The 19,371-nt window shown below is 32.7% G+C and overlaps 1 protein-coding gene across 2 annotated transcripts in view; it reads left to right on the forward strand.

The window, feature by feature from the left end:
* PTPRZ1 (protein tyrosine phosphatase receptor type Z1) overlaps nt 1-19,371 on the forward strand; it is a 203,839-nt gene that overhangs the window by 54,658 nt on the left and 129,810 nt on the right. For both annotated transcript variants that reach the window (XM_054564622.1, XM_054564621.1), the window contains exon 2: nt 13,452-13,517. In XM_054564622.1, the coding sequence (XP_054420597.1) occupies nt 13,452-13,517 (66 nt within the window). The remainder of the gene's footprint in view (nt 1-13,451; nt 13,518-19,371) is intronic.

The raw sequence follows: 19,371 nt of genomic DNA on the forward strand, positions 1-19,371 counted from the left end.
TAGCTCTTCTTTTTAATCATAGATCTGTTCAGTCACCCCATTGTTTTTTATTATAAGACTCAAGATATCAATAAAATAACATTTGCTTTAGTATAAAATAGATATTATGTGATTTTATTTCCCAGGTTAAATCAATGTGTCTTTGATTAGATGTATGATAGGTTATCAGTTAAACATTTGCAACAAAAAAATGAAATAAAGGCATAAACTTCTGAAAAGTATAAAATCACTCAGAATATTAAAAATATGTTGATGAAAACATAAATTCTATTTCACTATCTTAAGTCTTTATGACGTATATAAATTTCGAGGACTAAATCCCTTCATAAAAAAACAACTTTTCTTTTCCCATGAGATTTGTTGTAAGTTGCTGTTTTTCATTTAACCATCACCATCATCACACTAGGCACTGCAGCAGTATGTTAATTATCTTGAGGTGTCCCAGTGGCCCAGTAACTCCAGGGCAAAATTCCAACACAGTCTTGGTTGCAGTCCAGGTTGAAAACACTGCGTAACTTGTTCAGTCTCTTGACATCCTCACAAACACTAAATCTGGAGAGAAAGTATATTTGTTTAAGCTGAGTTAAGTATTCCAAAATATTGGCTTGGTCAAAAAGTTCATTTGGTAAGATGGCTTTAGTAGCACTTACTTGCCTTTCACTGTACTTGAAACAATTTTTTTAGATTGTATTGTGACAGCTGTCATATCAGCATGCATTTAAAACAAAACATCAAAACTGGTGAATTTTTGTGTAGTAATTTTAATATTGAAGATGGAAGAAAATACACAACATTTTTGGCATATCATGCTTTATTAAGAAAGGGGGAAATGCAACTGAAATGCAAAAAAAAGATTTCTGCTGTGTATGGAAAAGATGTTGTGACCAATCATATCAAAGGTGGTTTGTGAAGTTTTGTTTGAGATTTCTCACTGGACAATGATGCTCCATAGTTGGGTAGACCAGTTGAAGTCAACAATGATCAAATCAAGATATTAACTGAAGACAATCAATGTTCTACCATGTGGGAGATAGCTTACATACTCAAAATATCCAAATCAATGAAGTTATTAGTGAAAATGAAAAATGTGTCTTTTATGTAAAAAACTAAACAGACTTTTTGGCCAGCCCCTTAAATAGTACCCAATACCTAGTCAACCATTTGTGATTGAGTGTAAAAAATAATGGACTATATTCTTCAAGGTTAATTATATACAGAACAGGAATGCTTTTTAGATATCATTCCTCTAAGTGCAATAAATCTGAGTTATCTAGGACAGTGGTCCCCAACATTTTTGGCACCAGGGACCAGTTTCGTGGAAGGTAATTTTTCCATAGACCAGAGTTGGGAGGATGGTTTCAGGATGATTCAAGTGCACTACATTCAAGCTCACCTCCTGCTGTGGAGCCCAGTTCCTAGCAGGTCTGGACTGTTAGCGGTTGGCGGACCAGAGGTTGGAGACCCCTGATCTAAGCAACCTAATGAACATCTTTGAACATGTGCCATTGCAGAGAGCTTTCAAGTTTCAGGCAAAAGTTGGGAAAAACTATTGCAACAGTGGGCCAGCAACACCCATTGCTGGCATTGGTCAAGATATGTCACCAGTGAAAAAGACTTGAGGTTAAGTGTGTTGTGATTGAGGGTTGAACGGACTCCTCTGTTCTTAGAATGGACTTTGGTGGTTCACACAATGAATATTATGGAGACACCAGGTTCCTTGGAGAATGCACATTTCTACATGAGAAAAATAAAAAGAGTACAGTGGGATGCTTTGCAAAGAATAACTGCATGATAAGAGGGTAGTATCAAGCACAAGAAAGTGAAACACAAAATAATTCTCCTACCTGGACAAGACTTCCCTATACCATCCCAGTCAATTGAATCAGTAGGATTTGCTAAAAATAAATTTTGTAACAGAGCAAAGTAAGGTGATGAATGATATTTATCACTTGATAGTCTAATGGCAATGAAACATCTATACCAGTAAAGCAATAAATGTAATCATTTTATATAGTTATGAATAAAATCAGGAACTAATACAGGCAAATGCTTCTTAACAATTGAAAGTCAACTGATTAAGGATGTCATCAAAACATTTGATTTCTTGAAATTGCTAGTGGGGAATGTGGTCCTAAAATGAACTTCTTTAAAGTATAAACAATATGAACTTAAAAAAAATAATGATCTTAAGCTGCCTTAAGTCCTCTGAAGCAAAGAAAGTATAGATGTTTTGAAAATCTTACTTTTATAATGTATTCATTTTGAAATGTAGTTAGGAAATTAGTTAAGGATAGTTCCTTTAATTAAAATTAAATGTTATGTTTTTCATTATTCACATTGTTCTGTGGGGCTCATTTGAACATCTGACTATAGGGATTTGTATTTCTCAAGTACATTGAATGTCCATACTTATCTTTAAAACTAAAAAAATACTTTAGTCTAAAAATCAGACAACAACAGTAAACAAACAAGTAATGGTATGACTGAACAAGGATATGTCCTGCATGTGATATAAATGTCATGTTATTTTGGGGGCTTTCGATTCACTCTTGAAAGGAAAAACTAAACACTTGAAAAATAAGTTTAGGAAATAATGTGTTGATACGTCATTTTTAAGAGCTCAAAATGATTTAACATATGCTCTATTTTTTATTACAGTATCCTTGTAAGTAAACATGAGATTCTTACCCCTGTTTTATAATTATCAAGGTACCAGCAAAGATGGGCAACTTCTCATGGTCACCACTCAAAGGGAGGTCTAGATTTCTGACCATAAAAATTCATGAAAGAGGCATAAAATATTCATATATGTTTATAATTTAAATTAGGCAGATATACCATGCTCACCCTGATTTCTTTTTGAAATATTGCCCAAGCCTATGTATATTTAATGAGCAGTAACATCTGGTTTATTAAAGCTTATAAAATATATTAGAAATTCAAAAGTACTTAAAATCATTAAAATCTATTAGAAAATTATCAGCCTTTTTATTGTAATTATCAACCTCTTTATTCATAGGAATATGTTTCCTATGAATAAAAACTTTTTTTTCTAGACCAGTAAGAATATAAAGTCTAAATGAAACAGGTGATAAAAAGAATTTTCAGTCACTACCTTGGAAAGAAGTCAAGAAAACCTTCTTGCCTTGCCCAGACATAACTGCATAATGAATCAGTCAAAGCACTCACAGCTATTTTAACATATAATTTACACCTATTTCATAACAGGCTGCCAACTCATAAAGTTGCCAGATTTTCCTGCTTAATGGATAGCTATATACATTTGGGCTTAATTTTATCTAAGCACAAAGTATTGTTTTAGAAGAAAGGCACAAATTGAAATAAGGCTGTTTCAAAGTTTACCACCAAATAAACCACTTGATCAGTCTGATCATCACAGCCAATAAGATGACCTGAGAGTTGCCATATTGCTTATTTTGCTATGCTCTTGTTTTGAATTTTCTTAGTAGCTGAAGTGCTCAGATCGCCTACCACGTGTAGGTTATGCCGATTTCCTAAACTCGAAAATGCTGTTAAGGCTAGCTACTGCATGCAGTCTCTAGTGAATAAGGATAAACTTTGATTAAGAAATGAAAAATGGGTTTCAAGTTCTTCTTTATCCAGTCTTCAAAACATAAATTTGCCTCTAATCTAGTTGGCTTTAGAACCAGAGATACCCTTTCAGAAATTCATATATACTTTACATTTTAAAATATTTAATACAAACATAAAGTGCATAGAAAGCTTAAGAACATATTAAAAAGTAAAAATCAATCCCAATGTGGCCAGACAAACTTACATTTCTGAATATATGTAATATTGTAAAAATTTTTAAACACAATTCTTGATAAGCTTTTATATTTTCTGCATTTCTCCACATCAATAAATATAAGTATAATTTAAAAAATTCACATTATTTCATATTGTGAGCAATTGCATATTCCCTCACTTATTGTACATTTCCAATTGGTCACTGTTACTTTCAGCATTTTAAACATCTCAGTACATGGCACTTTGTTCTTATCTTTGTTAACCTTTTAAAATGTATTTATTAAAATAGAATTACTGTCTCAAAGGATACAAAGATTCTTAAGAATCTTAATGACTCTTACCAGCTTACTCACCAGAAAATTTATACTAGTTCATACTTTCACCAGTATGTAAAGGAACATTTCAGGATATTTTGGGTATCACTCAATATTTCAAAAAACAAAAATAATAAACCTTTGATAATTTGATAGCTGAAAAAATTCTCAGTATTATTTTTTGTTTCTTTGATACTCAGTAAGTCTAACAGTTCTTTCTTTCTTTGTTCATATACTTGCCTTTATTGATTTGTGAGAATTTATGTTTGGAACATATTGCTCATTTATTGAATGCATTTCAGAAGTTATCAGTAGCTTAACGGTTGTAATTTGCATTTCACTAAATTTTTTTCTTATAAGTTTTGAATGTTATGGAATCAAAGCTATGCATATTTGTATGACTTATTTGTGTGTACAAAGGTCTTCCCCATTTTATACTAGATTAAATATTTTCTTATATTTTTATTATAGTTTTTGTGAATCCTTTTAAAATCAGTTCTCAATCGACTTGGACTTTGTTTTGGTTAGGTTTTAAGTGCAATTGAACTTTTTCCAAATAGCCAGTGTTCCCAGAACTGGTTGAACTTTCAAACTTTCCTTAGCTGACTGTAATATTTTCTTTATCATGGATTAAACTGGCATCTGTTCTTGTCCAATTTTAGTGCTATATGCTTTGTTCTATTGATCTGTTAATTTGTCTTTTAGTGATTGCTTAACTAAGCTCTCATTATTTCACTTGTTTGATTACCTTTCCTGTTACCTATTATTTTCCACTTATATTTCTTCTGAACTTAGAATACTTTTGCTGATTAGAAACACCCCATTGATATCTGACCTTTATTGATATGGAAAGAACTGGTATCTTACCCAAACCCAGTGTTTCCATTTAAAGATGCCATAGTTTTCTCTATTTATTTACATTTTCTCTTATGTTATCAATAGGTCATATCTTTCTTTATTTATGTACCTTCTTTGTACTTCATGCTTGTCCTGGCATATGCAAGTAGAATCCCATTGAACCCTCGAATTGGATGTTTTGGTGTGCCAGTTATCCAAAACTCCCTGTGAGTGACTCTTGTCTTAGAGCAACACGGGCATTCTTGCTGTATTCCTGGTTTCATTGAAAGCACACAGCGTAAGACTGCACTGCAGAAACATCAGATTGCTGAATAATAACACACTCTTATTAATCTAATAATATAATAGTATGTAATAGTATACTAATATATTAATGTATAATGCAAATACAGTAATATATTATTTTTGTATTTTGATGAATTCTTTGTTTCCTCCTGACCTTCATATGCTTTGTCTTCTACAGATTTTGTTCTCTTCCCACTTTTAGTATAATTTTTAGCTCCTTCTTCTAGTAAGTATTTCACACATGTTATCTCTATCTTTGCTCTCATTACCATTATTTCATCAACAATTGGGTTTTTCTTTTATAGTGGAATAAATTCACTGTTAGTTATGGTCATAATACTAGATACCTATGAGAATTATAGCCCTGTGTGATAAAAATAAGTTTGTACCTTTTCAGTGTTTCCTTCATGTGGTAGAAGACAGTTGACAGGGAAAATAAAAAATGGTGCTTAATCTCCTTCATACTTCATTTTATACATAAAACTCAAACTAGCTTAATGGAAACTTTTATCACTCATGTCATTTAAGCCCAAGGAATAAATTTGCCAAGTTAAATCAACTTTTTATTTTAATATTTAAAATTTAGAGAATGCTTTAAGTGAACTGTTGTGAGATTGTAAAACCATATTTATTGAGAATATATCAATGATTTATTATTAGGTAGAAAAAACATGTCACCAAATAATGAAATCGTGTAATTCAATTTATGTAAATTATAAATTTATTACATATGCATAGCATACCTAGAAAAAATGTACATTATAAAGAGTGGTTATTGGTAAGAGATGTACTTATAGGTGATTTTTGAAATTATTTTTGCTTATGTTTATTTTTATAACTTCTCTGGAACAGGCATGTATTATTGCTCATGTATTTATAATACAGATCAAAATTATTAATATGCTTTTGACAGAAAAGACTTTTAGGAATATAGATAAATCACATTAGGTTAAACTTATATTTCTAAGTGTAAGAAAACACACTGGCTATTTTTCCAAGGGAAGCCTGTGACTATTTTGAGCTTTCTTTGAAAAGTTTTCAATAGGTTTGGTAGACAAACTGCCAACCTACAAATCCTTTCTGGGAAACACACACAGTACTCGGTGTCTATGGAACAATAAAATCTAAGTGCTCACCTCCAAATTTGTCCTTAGTACTATGAAAAATATGTATTTAATTAGCTGTCTGCAGTGTGCTGATTGCAGGGGGCAAGGTGTAAGGGGACTAAATGGTAATAAAAAATACAATAAAAATTGAATTCATATAAAAAATAAAATAAAGGCTAGGAAAAAAAATTCAATTTCAAAGATGAAGAAAAATTAGCTTTCTGACTTCCAAAACAAGAAGTGGCTCCCTTTGTGCTTTGACATTATCCATTATATTTAATATTTCCATCTCCCTGGATAAGTGTACCATTTTCTAGCACAGTGTCTCAAGGATTTACTTTTTCACCTTTTTAACCTTATCTTTAAATGAAGAAGTCACCTGCACTCTAGTAACTCATTTCTCCCTAGAATTCCCTATTGTAAACAATATGAATTAAAGTACCATCCTATTTGGCATTAAGTTGCAATTTAAGTTTTGAGACTGTAAATGGTACTTTTATTTTTCAATCTTTACAGAGAAGAGAAAACCAATGCGATTCTTCTTATGCTGAAAAGTAGCTGAAATTGGAAAACAAATGATATAGGGGGGAATTATATATAAATATAAAATCTTTAAAAGCAGAATTTTTAGGGAGTTCCCTTGAATCCAAAGATTGAACAGTAAGTATTATGTTTGAACTGTAACAATATCCTAAACAAGCCTATTATCCAAATTACCATAATTAGCTACATTATGTTTCACAGGTGTCTTTGTATATATACTGGATATAAATTTATAATCCAGATTGGTAAAGACCATATAATACACAATTTGACAGCAACATTGAATGACAGGAAAATCCAGAAAAAAATCTGCCACGTATGATATTATAGATGCTATACGATACTCATGGGCAGATTCAATTTTACTTGGAAAGTTTGCCTTAGTTACCTAATCAGGGTTTTGACATACATCACTTGGATCATAAACTCAGCTTTCTTATCAAACAAAGATATTGCAATAGAATACTGATGAAATAAAGGACTTTCTTAATCAGGTGATGTGTTCACAGGTGTTCTTTAATGAAGAACTAATTCTTTTCTTGAAGGAACTCACATTTCTGATTTTTTTTTCTTTTCTGAGAGGAGACTTCTATTATTTTGTTTTGTAATAGATGCTTAGGACTTCTGTAACCATCAACCTTTTTTAACATTGCCACTTCAGTCTTATGCATGACTGCCACGTCATTTACTGCATGATAATTGCTCTGATGACATTAGACTGTCTCCAAAGGTTTCTAAGTACTTCTTCAAGAGGATACTAGCCACCTACCTTTCTTCACCCCTCCCCCCAAAATTCTTCCACTTCAATCAGAAATATTTAATTATTGCATAGTTTTCTTTACTATGTCCCTTTAGAACATACTCAATATATGAAATATATTTACACTTTCCAGTATACTCAGAAATCTTCTTCCCATTTTTAAAAGAAGTATAGATAAGAGGTGAGAATTGGATGAAAACAAAAAGTATGAAAATTAATGTTACTCTTGTATTGTGGTGAGCCGTCACCAAGAATAGTCCCTCATGACCTATGCAGATCCCACGTGAGGGCCCAACTGACCTCTTAAACCTTTGGTTTCAGCCTTTGCCACATTTGCCACCTCTTAGTGCTCACGCCCTCCCTCTTCCTGAACACGTCAGTCCCTGTCTCCCAGTCTCCCCTTGTCAGTCTCACTCAAGGGCTTTAAAGATGCATCTCTAATTTTATTTCTCCTTCTCTGCCTTTCCAGATATCTCCCATCAGCTGACCTTCTTTTCCCCTCCTCTGAAGTTCCTTGGTAATTTTATTTTAAAGGATATGAAATTTGGTGTAATACATAGTTTTAGAATCCTAGACTTCAAACTTCTATCTCTGATTATTTCCTACCAGAAGTTTCTTTTCTGAAGACCACTTTATTTCTTCTCCCTGTCACATATTTGGCCACTTTATAGCACTCTGTGTGTGTGTGTGTGTGTGTGTGTGTGTGTGTGTGTGTGTGTATGAGAGAGAGCAAGAGAGACAGAGAGAGAGCGCAAGCGCATATTTTGTCAAAACACTGCTCCTAGATTACATACTAGGATACAGATGGTAAGTAGAATACATGTTAAGCAACATGAAGCAGAGACTATCTTTAGTGTAAGGGCAAAATCAGAAGCATTTTTATAATTTGAAATATTTATAATGATATTCTTAGTAGGAAATGAGCCCTCTGATTTATGTTTGGAAAACTTGAGAAAAAAAATGTTGTTTATCTACATTTTTCATATGCATGTGGTAGTTATCAAAACTTGGTATAAAGAAAAAAATAAAGGTATACATATGTACATATGTAAATATATCTATAAACAAGTACATACACACATGTCCATATTTGCAAATATCTAGGTGCTCAAGGCAAGTAGAAAATGGAATATGTTGAAACAAATACTCTGAAAGTTACCTGAAATAAAATAAAACAAATTTCTCTCAATTTTTTTAAGAGATTATAAGACTACTTCAAGAATATTTTAGACTAGCCTTAAAAATATTTTCTAAATGTGGATTTTCTTGTGTATCATATGTTGTACAAGGTCATTTCTGAAATTTATTTCTTAGTTTTAGCACTGCAAAACACACCAGAACAGACCTGGCAAATACTTTTAAATGGATAGAAAAAATATAAAAACTAAAAGAACTAAAATTCACAGAAACAGGAAAAATGATTAATTTTATTATAATTGATTTAGAAATGTTTAAGTATTTTGATAGATTCTGTTTTATATAGGATTTACTGATTTTCAAAGTATATAATCAATGAAAACAGTGAACCTAGCGTCTATTTTCTTGTTCATTGGAGCTTTCACATCTCATCTATCAGACCTCTAAGTAGAATTTTAAAAGTGGGGTACTCTCTCACGCCCAAAGACTATGTAATTAGCATATGAATGTGTAACAGATTGTTTGAAGTAACAATTAAGGGAACAATACAGAAAAGAACTGAAGAGAGCTACCAACACCTGGGAATCTTGTATTGAAGAAAGCTTTCTTACTATAAGTAATTAAAAACCAAGGACAAATGCTCATTGTGTAGTGTTAGAGCTCTACAAGGGAAACTAAAATTTGCTGGTATTTGCTGTCATCTTTTAGGCGGAATCATTAAAACAAGGACTTACTGTTTTATCTATTTAAATGCAATACTTGCTAAATGTAAGTTTTGTGTGGTGTTGGATCTGAAATCATCAAAATGCATTTATAGGACAGAAAGTCTTACATTTAAAAATATTTATATTTAAAACATAAAATAAATGATGAAAACCCTTTTCCCTGTGATCAGTGCAAAAAGTTTCAGAGGAAAATTCCAACTGATGGCCAGGTCAAGTCAGGTATACAGTCAGTTCTTAATAATTCATATATCTAAGTAATTCCTGCTGGTGAATGTCTAGGTTTATCATTTTTTTTAATTTCATTTCTCTTGAAGGTATACATGCTATAGGGGTTCCTGCTTAAGCAACACACCTCAAGTAATAAATAACTCAGGATCGTTAGGAACCCTTGGTGCTGGAGAAGGCACAGTGGAATAAGAGGCAGGAGCCGACCATTATTTTTTTTTCATTTTTATCACTACCTATGCAAACCACTTATATTTCTTTGGCATAAAGTGCCTTATCTCTAAAATAGGAATTGTTATTTTGTAGACTGTTAAGGTCTGAGTCAAATGACCTTTGAGGTCTTTCTAACACTTAATTGGATATGTTCCTTGATCATGAAGAAACACTTGTCCCTAGAATTTAACCATAAATGACCACCATATTATGGGACAACTCCATTTGAAAAATGAAGTAGGAACCTAACATTTAATTTTTAAGTAAAAAACACACAAATATATGCATGAACATTAACATCATATTATTTACAATAGCCAAAAGAAAAAACAACCTAAGTATTCATCAATTGATGAATGGATAAATAAAGCATGGTATAGCTATTATCAAAACAAAAGTGTATCAGATGAGCTTAAACAGCAAAGAAGACTTTATGCAAGCCTATTGCAATTGGGAGAGAAGCCAAAATTAAGTCTGAACTAAACTCCATTGAAGTAAAGCAAATAAGATTTTTTAAAGGTTGGAGTGGAAAAGCACTGGAGGACATTAAGGGGAAAATCATAGACTGTGTTTTCTAATTGGCTTTATCCAAAGGAAAAATAAGTGAATAACTCTGACAAGGGGGTAGTTTTTGCAACTCCACCCTTTCACAGAAACAGGGAAATAAGGGTAAGAATGCTATTTCCTTTGATGATTACATTTCAAAGAGATAATTCCCATATCCTTGAGGGTACATTTCTGGTTGCAAAACTGCCATGTGGCTATGAAAAAAGGCTGACATCTCAAATTGGCACAGAGAATTTACAATTACAAGTTTTCTAACCTCAAAGAAAAGGTAGGTCAGGGGCCTAGAGTCGAGAAGAAGCCAGTCCAAATTTTATTCAAGCTGAGGGAAACTTTAAGGCCATTTTGGTCACCATATAATTAAGTATTTTTAGACAATGAGAAGGAATGAAGTATTGATAAATGCTACAACATGAATGAATCTTGAAAACATTAATTATGCTAGAAGCTAGTCACAAAAGGCTATATATTATGTGATTCTGTCTATATGAAATGTCTAGAATATTAAATCTATAGAGACAATGTAGTTTAGTGGTTGCCTATACCTGGGGCTTTTCAGGGTCAGGTTGGAGTGGCAGCTAGAGTATGGTTTTTTGGGGGGAGGAGGCTAATGAAGATATTTTAAAATTGTAGTGATGAATGCACAATCCTGTGAATATACTAAAAGCCATTAAATTGTATGCTTTAATGGGTGAATTGCATGATATGTAAATTATATTTTAATAAAGCTGTTATAAAAACAAGTGTGTGTTGAAATGTGCTACATGACCAATGTAGCACAATGGAATATTTTCCAATATTAATGGTTATAAAAATTTTAAAACAAAACCAAAACCTTGATTTCCCCCAAAAATGTTTTAATTAATCCATGGATTCAAAATATTTATTTCTGGTAGCTGGCCTTTCAGTTTTTATAGCAGTTATTTTTTTACCATTTTGTACTAATCAGAGAGTATATGGCATAGAAGAAAAGAAAATGATTTCTGAAGTGTCCTTAAGATATTTGCTTCCCTGAAAATGGGAACTGTCAATAAAAAATAGCTTCTGTTCTTAACTGATGAGAAACATCAATATAGATATAGATATGGTGTGGTGTGGTGTGGTAAAGTGCAGTATAAATCCTTGCATTCCAATGAAGGGTCTATGGACAGAAGCTCAGTTTATTAGTAACATTCCATAAGTTCATTTATGAACTATTTGTAGCCATTTCTACAGAAACAGTTTTGTCAACACTGATCAGATTCCAAACCTAGCTCCAAAAGATTTATTTTATCCACGATGTAGTTGAACTGGAGTACTAATGTTAGTACTGACTGTCTGGGTGTAAAGGACAATGGCACAAGAAGGCAGATGAATCATAACATTCCCATCTCCTGGGTGCAGGCATAGCTCTAGGCAAAATTTGTAATTATGCAGAGTGAGGCTTTGGCTTTAAAAGATTCTGGAAACAATTTCTACTTGTGGGGCAGAGGGGTTCCTACACCAGCAATTTTGGACACCAACTGGGTGTCCTACAGTTCGACTTAATTCTGACACTACTTACATGGGATAGCATCAGATCCTACAGGCTTAGTCCTACAAGATTGTCCCTACTCCTTCCAGATACCAGTAGTCAAACCCATGTTTTCGCCTGTGCTTCTGGTCAGCTGGCTCTAGATTAGAGGTTCCAAAGAGACTCTCCTCGGGTTGATTACTTTGCTAGAGTGGCTCATAGAATTTGTAGAAACATTTTACTTACTAGATCACCAGTTTATTATGAAAAGATATGACCCAAGAATGGCCAGATGGAAGAGATGCAGAGGACAAGTAGGGGGAAAGGGCTCAAAGCTTCCATGCGCTCTCCAGATGTGCCACTCACCCAACATCTCCATGTGTTCACCAACAGGGAAATTCTCAACCTGGAAGTTCTCAAAGCCCTCTTCTTTTGAGTTTTTATGGAGGTTTCATTATATAGACATGGTTGATTAAATCATTGGCCATTGACAGTTGGTTCAACCTCCAGGTCCTTTCCACTCTCCAGAAGATGGGGGAGAAGGAATCTGAAAAGTTCCAACCCTCTAATCACCATGTGGTTCCCTTGACAACTGCCAAAGTCACCTCATTAACATAACAAAAGACACATGTTCCTGGCACTCTACAACTATGAAATTCCAAGGTTTTAGGAGCTCTGTGCTAGAAAAAAAGGACCACAAGAAAATTTATATTTCTTATTATAAATCACAATTTCACAGGCTTCTACCCACTTTCTATAACTCTTTCCAGGGTTCTAAATCCAAAACCTCTCTCTCTAGTCATGAGGCATCCCAAAGCTTTTGCGATGCCCTAAGCTTCCCACTGCATTACCAGACTCAGGCATCTTTGTTCTCTAAGGGACAGATTTACCAATTAACATAATCTTTCTCCCAACCAACAAACACACATTTTAAATTCCCATGTCCTCAAGTAACCTAATTTAATTTTGCATTATAAAAGAAGCAAATATTAAAAGCATGATAACCTCTGGGTATCCTAGAACATTCACAGATAAAACTTGAGTTTTCATAAACCCCAAAGTATTGCTAATTAATAGGATATTAAGCATCAGACTTAGGGAATGGTAAGAAAAATTTGAAGATAAGACAAGCTAACATTTCTGACCCCAATCTCTCCTCTAAGTTTTTTCTGCTTTACCCAGAATATGTACTTTTTCCCTGCCTGAACTTCAGCTTTCTGTAAACATGCCCCCTAAAATTTACACTACCTACAAAAAGGCACAATGGAGTCTATAATGGAGTCTATAATGGAGTCTATATTGTCTCCTCCCAGTGAGAGCTGGGAGGAGACAATAGGAAGGCAACATGGAAAGGAGTAATCAGAAACCATTCATGGCATGGATGATTGGGCATCTTACAGTTTTAAATGTGTAACGTGTTTTTCTGCACATTGATCAATTGTTTTTTCTTGGTTATAGATTGGGCTTATGGATACTACAGACAACAGAGAAAACTTGTTGAAGAGATTGGCTGGTCCTATACAGGTAAATATATTATTGTATGATGAGTTTCAGAATAATATTTTATTGGCTTTTTATCTATAAAAGGAAACTTTGTAGCTCAACACATCTCTTTAACTATATGGATATTCATTTAGATTGATTAATAAAAGTGTTATATGCAAAATGATTTCTGGTGGACTTCCTGTAAGCAAATTTGTTAATGTAGAGATATTGATATAAGATAAAGCTGGATTTGAATCTCAGATCCATAGTGGCTATATCTCCTTGGGAAATACGCATAAATTATCTGGGGCTAATTTTTTTCATCTTTGAAATGGAGGAGTATTCTAAGCATTAAGTGAGATCAATGAAATTGGTACAGTGCCTTCTTGTACACAGAAAGCTCTCAAGAAATATTAGCTGCTATTATGATCACAGTTGTGATTTTTTAAAATTCATTTAACAAATATTGATGGGATTTGTGCTTTCACAAGGGACTTCCTTTTGAGTTACTGTGCTGCATTAATTGAAATTAGGATCTAAAATGGTTTTGTAGAATTGCCAGGCTTGCCTTAGAGTATCATAAATATCTGAAGTTGGCTTAAAATGGTTACAACCAGTAATCATGATCAGAAACCCTGGGGGAGAGGAGAAGCTCCAGGCCTGATTGGAAGAACATGGGCAGCATCTAGATGGCCCATGACATGCCCAGCGTCCATCTGAGACATAGTTGAATGGTAAAGGAGGGGAGAGAGGTGGGAGGGTTGGGTGAAAAAGGGGAAGGAATTAAAAAAAACTCATAGACACAGGTAACGCTGCGGTGACTCCCATAGGGAAAGGAGGGTAGGGGAGGTAGAAGAGAGTAAAGTGGTGATAAATGGTGATGGAAGACTTGACTTGGGGTGGAGAATGCACAATACAATATACAATGATGCGTTATAGAATTGTATACCTGAAACTTATATTATTAACCAATGTCACTCCAATAAATTCAATAGAAAGGAAAAAAGTAAAAAGAAATAAGATTGGGTTGATAAGATGGAATCAGATGAGAAGGGCTTTAACATGAGTCTAGCCAATTTGAACTTTATTTTATAGATGAAGGGCAGCACCACGGGTTTTGTGGCATGCATTTTACATTTTTTACTCTTCCTTTTTTTTTCATTTAATTTATTTTCTTTATTTTTTCAAATACATTTGTCTCTGCCTTCCCCCTACCACCTTCCCCTGCCCCATACCCCCCTCACTCCCTCAGTCCTTCCCCTTTGGTTTCGTCCATGAGACCTTGCTACACGTTCCCCGACCCTCCCATTCCCTTCCTTTTCCCCCATTCCCCCCTCTCTTCATCCCTCTTGTCTCTGTTTTACTCTTCCTTTAAAAGTAGTAAATATTGTTTTAGAAAATATGTTCAAGCACAAAGAACAATGTAAAAATTCCTCTTAACTACCTCCAGGATATCCAGTAAAAAGAATTTGCATATTCATTTCAGGCCAGTTTTTATTATGTTTGAATACTTTACACATAGAATTATGTATCCAACTTACTACAGAAATTAATTTTGAGCATTTCCTCATTTCAGTGATGATTCTTGTTGATCATCATGTTTTATTTTTAACCATTCATTATTTATAGATACTTAAACACTATAAAGATAACAATAGATGAATAGACAGATTAATATAAGCCTTTATTTGTAATTTTATCATTTTTTAAAGAATATTTGATATACGATTACTGAGTTAAAAAACAAACAAACAAATGCTTTCAAAACTCTTGATATATACAGCCTAATTGTTTTCCAGAGAGATAATACTAATATATAATATAAGTAAGGGACTAACCCCCTAAATACTAGCCAGGATTAATAGTCATTTTTAAAATCTTTACTAATTTGATGGCTTTAAAAATGGACATTCTGTTTTACTTTGTTTTGTTTAATTACCACTAAAGTTTAAGATTTTAATTTTTATTAACCATTTGTATTACCATTTCTGTGAAATAAGTTAAATTAAAATATGGAAAATAATCAGGATATTTATCAAAGCAAGAAAAATGAAAAATTAAGGTATATCTATACTGTAAATTGCTAGTAGATCGGTATGAGATAGATATGTATATTATATGGAAGGACCTGTTCTTAATTGATTCATTTATAATTATGATTGTATATCTAAGAAGTACTGTTTTTTTTTACTTTTAATATTTCAAATCCTGAGAAATATATAAAAGCAAAAATTATCTATAATTCTATATGACCTTTAATCATTTAATTTCAGTTTTTTTAATGTTTTGTGAATACATCCACAGTAAAATAAATATCCTCAAAATGTAGTTATATGAACAATTTTTTTCAGAAACATGGACTTTAATAAAAATGATCATTATATCAAGGGGCCTAAATGATGTAATATTAATAGATGTGGTCAAGTTAATTTCAGAAAACTTTGTTATTTTATTCATTTTCTCACATTTTTTACTAATATTATTTTCTAATTTGGTCAATTTGATTGACAAACATTTTTAATTTGTAGTTTTATGATTACTTATTTCTTATATTACCTCAAACAACAGGGTCTCAATTAGGTCTTTGGAAGGATATATAAGTAACTGCTACTTGAGGTGAATAAAAATGATAGACATGAATGACTAGTATTAAAAAAAATGGATGATTTATTTGTTTATCCTAAACAATTTCACTTTATTAAAATTGAACATGATCTATTCTATTTGAATAAATTTGTGTCTAACTTTCTCTGGGTTTAATTCCATGCCCTGGACCAATTTTTCTCTATTATATACATAGGTCATAAAACAAAGATTTTAAGGTAGGTTATTTTGAGTTAAAGGTAAAGGTAACTTTTAAAGTACTTTTAAATTGTATTTAAAGTTAGAATTTTAAGTAAGGTATTTAAACATAAAAGGAAAAATATTTTCCCTTAGTCTGAACTTATTAAAATAATTCTAAGGCTAAGGCTAAAATTTATTAACAATAAAACAATCATCATACAAGAACAAATACAAAGATAAATCCAAAGGAAGAGTTAAAAATTTTGTAGAAAATAACTGCTAACATGTTTTTATACTTTTGAAAAATTTTGGAGTCTTGAGTATTCAAATATATTTTTAATTATATGACCTGAGAATATTGTTACTTCCAATGAACTATTTAGGAAATTCCTCTAAAATTAATTTAATTATAATAAAGAAAAGCCAAAATGCTTCTCCTGAAACTATTTTGGCATCATGTTATATTTTTTAAAGATACATGTCACTTGCATTTATTTTTACAGAGAGAAAGTTGGTTTTATATAGAAAGTAATAATTATGTACTGACTTAAAAGACAATTTTCATGTCTTTTTTTATATGTACTACTAGTTGGGTTGTAAGTTTATATTTTTCTTTTTTAATTAAATTTATTGGGTGAGATTGGTTAATAAGGTTATATACACTTTAAGTATACATTTCTATGATACATGATCTGTATATTGGGTTGTGTGCCCTCCACTCAAAGTCAGATCATCTTCCATCACCACATATTTGACCCCCTTTATCCTTTATTACCCACCTACATATCTTCTCTCTGGTAAACACCATACTGTTGTCTCTGTCTGTGAGCTTTTTTTGTTGTTTTTCTTATTTGTTCATTTGTTGCTTTCACTTTTACATCCCACATATGAATAAAATCATATGGTTGTTGACTTTTTCCATCTTATTTCACTTAGCATGATATACTCAGGGTCCATCTATGTTATTGCAAATGAAAGTATTTTATATTTTCATATGGCCCAGCAGTATTCCATTGTACATGTGTCCCACATCTTTATCCAATCATCTATTGAAAGACATTTTGGTTGTTTCCATGTCTTGGCCACCACATACAATGCTTCAGTGAATATAGAGGTGCACATATCTTTGTGGAAAAATGTTTTCAAGCTTTTTTAGTAGATACCCAGCAGAGGGGTTGCTGGGTCATATAGTAACTCTATTCTTAATTTTTTGAGAAAACTCCATACTGTTTTCCATAGTGGTTGTACCAGTTTACATTTCAACCAGCAGTGATTGTGGATTCCTTTTTCTCCACAACCTCTCCAGCACTTGTTATTGCTTATCTAATTGATAGTAGCCATTCTAATAGGTGTAACATGGTATTGATAGTTTTGATTTGCATTTTCGTAATAACTAGTGAATTTGAGGATATTTTCATATATCTGTTGACAATTTGTATGTCTTCTTAGGAGAAATGCCTGTTTAGGTCCCCTGCTAATTTTTTAATTGAATTGTTTGTTTGGTGTTGAGTTGTATGAGTTCTTTATATATTTTGGATATTAACCCCTTGTTGGAGCAGAGAGCCCAGAAATAAACTCACATGTAAATCGGCAAATAATTTTCAACAAAGGAGCCAAAAACATACAATGGAGGAAAAAAAACTTCTTCAATAAATGGTGCTGGGAAAATTGGAAAACCACATGCAAAAGAATGAAATTAGACTACTGATTATCCCCATATACAAAAATTAACTCAAAATAGATCAAAGACCTAAATATAAAACCTGAAAGAATAAACTGCATAGAAGAAAACATAAATAGTAAACTTAGGGACTTTGGTCCTAGAGAAGATTTTATGAATTTGACCGTAAAGGCACGGGAAGCCAAGCCAAAAACAAATGAATTGGACTATACCAAACTAAAAAGCTTTGGCACAGCATAAGAAACTGCCAACAAAAACAAAAGGCAACCAACCAAATTGGAGAAGGTATTTGTAAACAACAGCTCTAGGTTGTACATTTATTAACTAATATAATAAAGTATGGTATTGTTATATTTTCAAAACTTTGTATGCTTTGTAACTTTATATTTACAACTATAAAAAATTTTGTCTTTCTTTTCCTTCAAAATAAAAATTCTAGTCTTTTATAAAAGTTGCAGCTCATTTTTACCGCCCCCCCCCCCACTAGTAATTATGGAAAACATGTTAGGAAAGACTCTGAATGCTTGGAGTGTATTTATAACCAGAGAAGATGACATCACAATGAACAGTCCTCTGGTTCTTCTGGCAAATATTTACTGATGTCACCATTTGGGCATTATTTAATACAGGAAACTTTTTTAGATTTATTTAGATATCACTGGTAGTGGTTTGGGAATGCAGATTCCAGGATAAAGTTTTCCCCAAGAACTTTTTCATGAGGGTTAAATTTTTACATGTTTGGTTGGTTACATGTATATTATTTTACTTTTAACTGCTAAGAATATCACAAGCCATCTTTTAAAAATTCACCACTCTGTTGTTGTTTGGATAGTTTTTCTGTGGATAATAAGCAATATACATAGCTGTTGTAGAAGATTTGATACATATAGACATGTTCATAGGATAAGAATTATTCTGGTTTAGTTTCTTAACGACTAACTTCCTAGAGGTAGAACTAAAAGCATGTTGTTTTCCTTTAAACAATAAATCTTTAAAGAGAACTCAGATATTCACCAGATAGGAGTAAAATGAAAAACAAGCTTTAATGCATCCTCCATTCTCCCAAAACCTTGAATCAGAAAATGGAGGACCTAGGGAGAAAAAGGGTTACAATTTTCACCACCAAGGGCCAATATGTGTTGACTGATGGAGTGTAGTGTTGTGTGTTTGCGAGCAGACCAGGGTTTGAAGCAGCTGGGTATGCTTCATGAGGTCAGGAGAAAATACTTTTTCCATTTGGTTTATTATTTACGAATGCAGGTACCACTGTGAATATCCTATTATCTTAAGAGGAAGCGACAGAACTCTTCCTTTTAATGGGCTAATTGTGTATAGACACAGCATCTGTAGAGTGACCAGGCTTTCATGGGTGGGTCTATGCACAAACAGTGCATAGTTCTTTCGGTGCTGTCTCTCTCTGTCTGTCTG

Source organism: Pteronotus mesoamericanus, unplaced genomic scaffold (assembly GCF_021234165.1).
Source record: "Pteronotus mesoamericanus isolate MK-2021 breed Mesoamerican mustached bat unplaced genomic scaffold, CSHL_Meso_final scaffold_85, whole genome shotgun sequence".
NCBI classification, from domain to species: Eukaryota; Metazoa; Chordata; class Mammalia; order Chiroptera; family Mormoopidae; genus Pteronotus; species Pteronotus mesoamericanus.